We start from the raw sequence: 9,746 nt of genomic DNA on the forward strand, positions 1-9,746 counted from the left end.
TGAATATTTTATACAATACTGAAAGCAAGCTAATGGGTTTGTAATTCTTCAATTCTTTAACGTCTCCCTTCTTATGGATAAGTATAATGTTGGCGTTCTTCCAGCTCTCTGGTACACTTGAAGTTCTGAGGCATTGCGTATAAAGGGCCGCAAGCTTTTCAAGCATGATATCTCCTCCATCTTTGATTAAATCTACTGTTATTCCATCTTCACCGGCCGCTTTTCCCCTGGTCATGTCTTTCAAGGCCCTTCTAACCTCATCGCTAGTGATAGAAGAAGCTTCTGTATCCGGTTCATCACTATTTCGAATAAAAGTAGCTTGGCTGTTTTGGAAACTGTACAGGTCAGTATAGAATTCTTCCGCTGCTTTTACTATGTCATCGAAATTGCTGATGATATTACCATGCTTATCTTTCAGTGCATACATCTTGCCTTGTCCTATGCCAAGCTTTCTTCTTACTGATTTCATGCTGCGTCCATATTTTACTGCTTCCTCAATCTTTTCCACGTTATAATTTTGGATATCCCTTACCTTCTTCTTGTTGATCAGTTTCAGGAGTTCAGCGAATTCTATCTGATCTCTCGAGTTAGACACTTTCATGTTTTGCCGTTTCTTTATTAGGTCCTTTTTTACTTGGGAGAGCTTACCTACTGGTTGCCTTGGTGCCTTACCTCCCACTTCGATTACTGCTTCTGAGATCACCCTAGTTACGGTTTCATTCATTACCTCTATGTTGTATTTATCTTCCTTTTCTAAAGCTGCATATTTGTTTGCGAGCACCAGCCTTAATTGGTCTGTTTTTACCCTTACTGCCTCTAGGTTGGCCTGTTTCCTCTTGACTAATTTCACTCTTTCTCTCTTCAAATTGAGAGAAATCCTAGACCTCACTAACCTATGGTCACTGCACTTTACCCTACCTAACACTTCTACATCCTGCACTATAGGCTCCGTACAGTGAAGTTTGCTGCGATTGCTGCGCCATCTGTCGCAGCGCCGCCAACAATAATGAGATGGCCAAAGCGCGCGGAGGTATACGTAGGCGCGGCATCGCTGGTGCTGTTCGGTCGTTTCTGGCGTTGAGACAATGTCATCCTTCAGCTCGACTAATTCTGATCCATCGACTGAAAACGTACGAAAAAGGAAGAGGAACAAGTGCCGGTACTGCTGCGTAAAAAACTGCCACAGCCACGAAGGCCAGCCTGGCGTGAAATTGTACCGATTTCCAGGCCGTCCGTGGGAGCAAGAACGACGCAAAAGATGGATTGTTGCAGTTCGAAGAGTAAAGTAAGTAATTGTGAAAACAGCGTTTTCCTAGTGTCAATGTAACTATATGCTTTAAGGTCTAGCCAGGTCTAGCTGCTTGAGGTTATGCAACTGTATTTGTGTGCTTAGCGCGGTTGGAAGTGTATGGAGCACGTTTTGCTCAGCAAGCTTGCGTAGCGCGAGATTTTACGCGCGAATTTGTGCCTCAAATGCTCTTGTAGGCTGCATGCGAACCTTCGTTGATTTGCTTGCATGCGTGTAGTCCGGTAATTAGTTGTTAAATTGCGTTTTTCTGTGATACTTTCAGCGAAGTAAGTAAACTCGGTTTGCCTTGATTTTGGGGGTAGTGGTGGTGCGTGTAACATCTAAACTTGGCAATGCCTTCACCAAGTGGCGCCCGCTGTGAGACTGCTCGCTCTCGTCAGCGCTTTGTGGCGTGTTTGCCTCGTTTACCGTCACGTGAAGAAGTCATTCGGTTACTGCATGTGCGCTCTTGCTTGCGGCCTCATGCATAGGGCACTGTGTCGTCAGTATGACCTGCGTAATATTCGCAACCATACTCCTCTTGTTTTCTTCAGCGAGAACGACGGCTCGCCGTGGATGCCGACTCAGGCGAGCAGGATCTGCTCCAAACACTTCGTGAACGGCGCAAAAAGCACGATAGCGACACACCCTGGCTATCACCCAACTATCTTCCCGGATGTTTACAAAGTTCGTCCTATAAAATCAACCGACCAGCTGTCGAGGTATGGAAGGTAAGTGGTCAATCATTTTGTCATCTGCCTGCTGAGCCTTGTAGTGCGTATCAATATTCAATGCAGTTGCTGTTAATACTGTGTACTTCAATTATAGAGGCTCATTTGCTTGTTCCATTAACCTGCAAATTCAACTGTTGAAGCCCAGCTTAAGACACTGAATAGTGCGAGAAGTGAAAGCTGTTTCGACACTTCTTTTTTCTGTGTACTTTCAGGTGGAAGAAAAGAGACGAGGTAAAGTCAGTGGCAACCGGAGAAGGTTGTTGCACCATTGCCAGTACGGATACCACACGGGGCAGCCAAGACACAGATGCAGACACTGCAGGTCACAATTACTCTTTGCGTCCACCTGGCTTGGAGCTGCTCTGCGCTGCTGCTGCATCACTACAGGTGGCACAAGAAGATAAGGCAAGTCTCACAGGAAGCAATATGTAGTGACATAAAATTGATACATTGTAATCTAAGTATTAAGCTTATGCGCGAGTTGTCAAGGGCACTTTTATTCGCTTGGACTGCCTCAATGCACTTACTTCTGCGTGGGTATGGCTCACAGTGGAGCAAAAGTTTGTGAAATAATTTTATGTCTTTCAGGCCCAGTGAGAATATCATTTATATAGCTGGGTTACATTTAATGTGTGCATCATTTTCTAAGCTAACATTTAAATATCATATTGCTTTTCTTGAAGACATGTAATAATTCTTCTAAAACTCCCAACGTACGCATATTCTCCTAAAGTTGCACCCGTGTGTAGTTTCTTACCTGATTTTCCATTGAGTGTATGTCTTTTTTTTTTCTTTCAGGCATGCCAAACTGACGGTGATTTTGCGGCCTCCAGCAGCTTTAGTGTTCTGTTGTGTTCTTTGCAGGGTAACGAATCATGCACCCAGGTTGAGCACAAAAGTGTTTGTAGCGCAGCAGTTCAGTGCAAACCGCCCATGACTTCACGCCATAGTGGATTTGACCACAGAACTAGCTGCTTCACTGGCTATCAAAGTGTCAAACAGTGCGCGCCTGCTGTCAGGGACCTGTGTGGAGTGACACTAGATGTGTTTGCTCTACTAATGAGCATAATGCCAGCCTGTGCAGAGCGTAGCTGTGACATTCCAGTAGCAGACAGGGTTTTGATGTTTCTGATGAAGCTTAAGCTGGGCATCAGCTATTCATCTCTCGCAGTACTCTTTTCAGTGAGTCGAAATACAGTGTCGCGCCACTTTAATAGTGTCCTGAGAACTCTGAGAACTGCCACCCAGAAGTGGATTTTTCGTCCCCCAGCTCATGTAATAATGAAAACAATGCCCGAGTGCTTCAAAGAAAACTACCCAGGCTGTTCAATGATAATAGACTGTACCGAGGTGCGTACAGAACAGCCTAGCACTGTGCAGCAGCAACGAGTTCTTTACTCCCACTATAAAGGAGGATATACTCTAAAGTTTCTTGTGGGCATTACCCCGTGTGGTGCAGTTTGCTTCTGCTCAAAGGCCTACGGTGGAAGATGTTCTGATGCATACATCACTGTAGATTCTGGATTTTTAGACTTAGTGCAGCCAGGGGATGTGGTCATGGCTGACAAAGGATTTCCGGGGATAAAGTCTGGGTTGGAACAGGTACAAGCTGTGTTGGTGATGCCTCCCTTTCTACAAAACAGTGACCAGTTCAGTGAGAGGGAGGTAACAGAGACGTACAATATTGCACAGGTTCGTATTCATGTTGAAAGATTGATCCAGAGAATTAAGTGTTACAATATCCTTAATACTAGAGTGCCCACAGAGCTGATCTCGGCAATGAGTGACGTGTTTCATGTATGCTGTGTTCTTGCTAACTTGCAGCCTCCAATCATTCGTGAAAGGGGGTCTGCAGGTGAAAGCGTGTAATATTATATTTTGATGTGTTAAATTCATGACTCCGATCTCAGACTGTTATGCTTACTAGGTTTCGAGCTTATTTAAGTCTTATATAAACCAAACATAGTGATGAAGGCGTATGTGTGAAGTTCCATTGAATGTATGCGAGTGTTTGTGTTTAAAAGCTAGTACTGTATAGTTACTAGGACAGTTCTGTGAAGTTATTTGCCAGACTGCATTCTTTCTAAAAGGAATGTTAAGCTATCAATCTTGTAAGTCGTGCCTTGCAATGTAAATAAAATTTCCTATGTGTTCTTTTGAATCTGCAGTGTTCTGCCATTTAATTATTTTATGTGGGTGTAGTAAATACAAATGACTGGCTGTACACATACCAACTAATGATTCCTACAAGATATATTTTTCAAAATTTTCATAAAAGAAGAGTTCGGAGTTTGGAAGTGTGCCTCTAAGAACAGCTGTGTATAAGCATACTAGGTTTGGTAATTGCCAATTTCTGATTTACAAACTCAGCTGCAAGTGCGTGCATTTGATGCTACCATGCGAGACAACAAACTTATGCAGAGGAATGATTGATTACATTTATTCCATCAATTGAAACAATATAGGCTTCACAGCTTAGCAAGCGCGGGCAAAAACCATTCAAAATAAAAATCTTCTAAGTAACGCACAGCCGCACAAAGAAAACTTTTGTCTTTTTTCACAGGAATAGTAATGCTTTCCTTTGAGCTGTACACAAAAAAGAAACATTTTTCAATGCCACATATGTACATTAGAAGCTGCACCTGAGTGTAGTATTTGTGTCCTTTCACCAGCTCTAGCTTTCCATTGCGGTACTTAATGTATGGCACAAATGTGACAAAGTTTTCGTAATCTATGATTTTTCCATCTTTTCTGGAGAAAGGGCACTTGATTTCGAGTAGGTGGGTTCCATCTTCCTTTAAAACGAGGCCATCTGGGCTCCCACACAACCACGGCTGTCTAGGGTGAAGCACAAGTCCTGTCTGGAAAAGAAGTAACAGTGTTCAGAACTTGAAATAAGAATTAAAAAAAAAGGATGTGTCTATTACCTCAACAACATCTGCACGCATTTTTACCTGGAACTCTCTACGAGCTACTGGCTCCATCTGTATACCTAAAAAAAAAGGATTTCCCCCCATTAATATCGTGATCAACAACACTGAATCGCATACCATAGGATGTGGCTGTAGAAGAAAATCGTGGAGCACGCAGGAGTGCATCTGCCAATTCCTGGGGAGGCTTTCGGGACCGAAGAATCGTGTGCGCGAGCGAGCATGTAATGCGCACTCTCCTTTCTTGGTGCCACCTGTTAGTAAAATAGGTGGCATTATTATTTTGGCAATAGAAATACGCATGCCTAATTCGAACAGTTGAGTGCAACCATGAAACTAGCACCCACCTTACGTTCCGCGACTGACCCTTGGTGAGCGCACAGAGATGGAGTGTGTCAGCACACCGCACTTTCGCATTGTAATAAGCCAGTTCTTGCTGGGCCATTAGTGCTTCATGCTCTTTTTTTCTTATGAGCACTTTGGGGTAAGTGCACTCTACAGTTAATGTGTGAAACACTTCTTGTGGTTCTTTTAGAGTGCATTTTAATAGAGTTATTTGCTCCCCTAGAACAACTTCATGGACAATACGGTCAACAATATCTCTGCAGATATTCTCTTCGGAAGTTTCGTCACATTCTCTAAGAATCCTTGATGTAGCACATTCGATGTCTGGAAAATGAGTTAGTACATAATTGGGCTCTAATGCGGCAGGCTTTTTACCCCCAACGTACGGGTGCTTGTTCACTGCGGAAAAAAAATACACAGCCCTATGTATGAGATAAAGCAGACATGAATGACACTATGCTAATCCTAACAAAGGCAACACAAATTGTATTAGAACAGCTGCTTAGTTGCACATGAAAACACCCGATTTCCGAAAGCACTATTTTTTAGCGCAATTCATGCAGACAGGGGACTAAGTGCTTACCACCGAAAAGGTCTTCGATGGACATCTTGTCGTCTATTCTCGGTTTTTTGGATGGCACACCCCAACACTTTGGGCCAGTCGTGCTTGATCGGTCCTCATAACGGACAACGAAAATGGCTAGTGCTGCGCAATGCTTGCAGTCTCCCCGTGCGCCGTACCTGCAGCTGCAGCGCCCTGCACTTATTTCGCGGCCAGGTCTGGTCAGCTGCAGCAAGTGTGAAATAAGATGGCCTTAGTTATGTGAGCGAATCTGAAGTTGTCACGTCACATTGCGAAACAGACGCTTCGAGAGGAGACAAAAATGTGACCAAGGAGCGCCGCTAAATAAATTTTGCGAAAACGGAGCAGCAGATACGGTAAGCTACCTACAACTACAGGTTATTCCTCTTCACACGTTAGGTAACGCCAAGAATAGGAGTAAATTTGTTCACCTGAACGCCGGATCACACGGTGCGTCTCCAGTAGCCAATAAAGGAAAAATTAACACCTAGAAACGCTTCAAACATTTATATATTTGCAAAAATGCGTTTCTGCGCACGTAGGCCACGAAATGAACGAAATACTGTAAATAGCAGAGCTGCAGTTGGACATTTGTGCGACCACGCGCTGGAATACCTGGCAATGTAGCAAAAACGACGTGAAATCACCGAATGTCGACTTGAGACTGTTCTCATTCAAAAAACGTCGCGGTAGCATAATCTTGGTTTGAGTTAGTTGTAATGCGCTGCAAAGTTTCGTATTCGCTCCCGTCCTGTTTGTGCGTTCTTCGTCTTCGTTTAACTTGCACCGCAAATTTTCCCCCAATAAGTCGTGGTAGCGTGTGCGCTTCCGCTTACTTGGCGATATAAAAAATGCATGCATGTTCTCCTCACCTGCAAGGAAACGTCGTACACTTCTTTCCTTTGCTGCGAGTGACACTTCGCCCTCAAGTCGGTGCCGTCGGTCTCCTTCACGTCGTAAACGTGGCCCGCCACATACAGCTTCTCTCCTTTCTCGAGTATCGGCGCACGGAAGTAATTTTCGATATAGCTTATCGGCTTAAAGCCACAAAACAACACACGCGACATTTTTAACGTCACGCGCGCGTTGGAACACGTTCAGTAGCTGCCGCGGGGGTCGGAGCGGCCGGCTCAGTGTTTCACATTCCTACCACTATTGGCGCTGCACGGCGTAGCGTTGTAGCGCCCTCTGTTCACTGTACCGAGCCTATGCTGGGATTGGCAGAGAGTATGAAATCTATTTCATTCCTTGTTTCTCCATTAGGGCTTTTGCAGGTCCACTTCCTGTTGCTGCGCTTCCTGAAGAAGGTATTCATTATTCAGAGCTTATTCCTTTCCGCGAATTCTCCTAACATCTCTCTTGCATTCATAGAATCGATGCCGTAGTTTCCAATTGCTTGCTCACCAGTCTGCTTTTTCTCCACTTTTGCATTGAAGTCGCCCATGACTACAGTATACCGAGTTTGCACCTTTTTCATTGCTAATTCAACATCTTCATAAAACTGTTATATTTCCTCATCATCGTGACTGGAGATTCAGGCGCAGGCTTGTACGACCTTCATTCTATACCTCCTATTCAGCTTTATTACCACAACTGCTACCCTCTGAATAATGCTGTAGAATTCATCAATGTTGCCCACTATGTCCTTATGGAATAGAAATCCTACTCCGAATTCTCTCTAATCTGGAAGACTTCTGTAGCAAAGGACGTGGCTGTTAGTCAGCACTGTATAAGCCTCGCCAGTTCTTCTAACCTCTTTAAGGCCAATAATATCCCATGCAATACCTGATAATTCTTCAAATAGCCCTGCTAAACTACCTCACTTGATAGGGCACGCGTGTTGAATGTTGCCAGGTTCAGTTTCCAGTGGCGGCCTTTCTGGACCCAGAGATATTTAGCACCCTCTGCCGCGTCGCAGGTCCGACCGCCGCATTGGTCAGGTGCTCCGCAGCCACTGGGGTCTGAGGGCCATGGGTTAATTGTAGGAGTAATGAGAGAGGTAGTGGCCGAATACCGCACCAGGGAGGCTATTTCCTGTTCTGGTGAGGGAGTGACTTTGTTGAAGCTTAGTGGGCCTTCTTAATTTGGTTGCACCTGGGCTAGTATAGCCCCACTATCTCTCGGCGATGTTTTTTTTTTTTTTTCCTGCCGGTGTCAGGCACCACTCCATGCCATATATGCAGGGTGTCCCAGCTATCGCGCAGCACGATTTAAAAAAGAGGAACAGCGTTACGCGAAGCAACCTAGTGCGTATTGTTTCCAGTACAGTGGAGTAGCCGCCAGTAATCTTTTCATTATTGAGATTCAATTAGGTAATTGTAATTATCTAACTCGAGAAGTACATGTCCTAATTATCAAAGCGTCAATGAGAAATTTGTAAAGCAACATGAAAAACTCCCGATGCAGCTTTCTGTTGCTCTATACGTGCTACATAAAAGTGTTTTTCGGAGCGTGAAAGGGCCCCTAAACCACCCAGAGGTGAAAATTTAGTTGTGGGGTTGCAGTTGTGCGCGAGTCTACTACGAACACGTAGCTGCGAGAATTTTTCGAAATGGCGTTTGATGGTCGGAACATGGCCCTCGCTCGTTTCGCTCTTTCCTTTGCTACTCTCCTCGTCGGCTGGTCTCTCCCCTCTCGCCGAGTGCTCCTCCAAATGTCACGTGACATACGTCATCGCCGACGCTCTGCGGGCGGTGCGCTGGCCGAACTGCTGTCTACTTTGGACTGCTTTGCACACCTCTCGCGCGGCAGACGTTCTGCGGCACTAGGGGCCGGTTCGCCGTCGGTATATTTGCCGCTATAGCGTGGGCGTGCCTTAACCGGAAAGTAGTAGTAGTGGTTTATTAAAGGCATTATTTTCCTTTAATCCTTGCATTTTCTTTTAAAGCTTGCCTACTATATCCCATCTGAATTTAGCAGAAAGTCTAGGAGTTTGGTTGACCTAGACCAATGGAAGGCAACCGAGTTCCGGCTCTTTGTTTTATACACTGGGCCATTGGTTTTGCGTTTTGTGATACCGGAAAGAATGTATGAAAACCTTTTAGCTCTTCACGTGGCAATCCTTGTTTGTCACAAGAATCCTTGTTTCATCACATGTAGCAGATGATTTGAACTAGGCTGAAGGCTTCTGTGTTTTCTTATTCATTCCTTTGCTGAGATATATGAGAAGCAACAAGTTTCACACAATGTGCATGCTCTATGCCATCTTGCTGCTGATGCTCGTCACCTAGCTAGGGCCTCTTGACACCTGGAGTGCCTTTCCATTTGAAAGCCACGTGGGCAAAATTAAAAAGCTTTTACGAAAGCCACAGTACCCTTTAGAGCAGCTGTCAAATAGACTTGCCGAGCAACGAAACTTGCACAGAGTAACCCTGAAAGCAACACCCCTCTCTTCCTTGCTGAGCATGACTGTGGGCCCTTACTTCCCCACTGCCACGGCCCACAATTCAAAAAGGTGGACCTTCCAGGAAACGTCAATGTTGGCGTTGGAAAGCGAAATTGCTGTGTCAATCTTTGCAATGGCACCATTGTTGTTGAGAACATTACTCAGTTGCCTGAAGGTACCCCGTGCATCATTGGAAGAACATTTCTAAATGTAGACAATCTATACAAAACACCATGTCCTTCATCTACTCTGGGAATCTTCATTGTGTCTCGGTTGTCTAGGCTGCACTCGTGGCCTCTGCAATCAGTGTCTGAGAAATGTTTGAAGCTTCCTTATGACAGGGGCTTTGCTGTTTACTCTCTTTTGCATTTAAAAGCGTAACCTTCCAAAAGATTGACTGTTTTACAAATACTTGAAATAAGTATTATGCTCTTCTTGTTAAGGCAAAACATTTGTGATTGTGAAGTTCCTTGAAGAAGGC

General features: G+C 44.6%; 2 protein-coding genes across 3 annotated transcripts; one reads left to right on the forward strand and one right to left on the reverse strand.

Moving 5' to 3' along the window:
* Positions 1 to 296: 296 nt before the first annotated feature.
* On the forward strand, positions 297 to 4,183 carry LOC119459489 (uncharacterized). Its single transcript, XM_037721241.2, has 4 exons — positions 297 to 1,285; positions 1,843 to 2,019; positions 2,235 to 2,427; positions 2,821 to 4,183. Exons 1-4 carry the CDS (start codon positions 1,086 to 1,088, stop codon positions 3,889 to 3,891), a joined length of 1,641 nt encoding a protein of 546 aa, XP_037577169.2. The 5' UTR covers positions 297 to 1,085; the 3' UTR covers positions 3,892 to 4,183.
* A 69-nt stretch (positions 4,184 to 4,252) lies between these two features.
* Positions 4,253 to 7,034, reverse strand: LOC119457939 (uncharacterized). 2 transcript variants are annotated; one of them, XM_037719714.2, is made up of 6 exons: positions 6,753 to 7,034; positions 5,881 to 6,085; positions 5,300 to 5,696; positions 5,073 to 5,206; positions 4,950 to 5,014; positions 4,277 to 4,883 (listed from the first exon to the last, which is right to left on the reverse strand). In XM_037719714.2, exons 1-6 carry the CDS (start codon positions 6,945 to 6,947, stop codon positions 4,491 to 4,493), a joined length of 1,389 nt encoding a protein of 462 aa, XP_037575642.2. In that variant the 5' UTR covers positions 6,948 to 7,034; the 3' UTR covers positions 4,277 to 4,490. The 2 variants fall into 2 exon arrangements, with proteins under 2 accessions (XP_049526530.1, XP_037575642.2); XM_049670573.1 differs by lacking the exon at positions 5,300 to 5,696 and having other exon boundaries at positions 4,253 to 5,014.
* Positions 7,035 to 9,746: the final 2,712 nt, after the last annotated feature.

This window comes from Dermacentor silvarum, chromosome 7 (genome assembly GCF_013339745.2).
Source record: "Dermacentor silvarum isolate Dsil-2018 chromosome 7, BIME_Dsil_1.4, whole genome shotgun sequence".
NCBI classification, from domain to species: Eukaryota; Metazoa; Arthropoda; class Arachnida; order Ixodida; family Ixodidae; genus Dermacentor; species Dermacentor silvarum.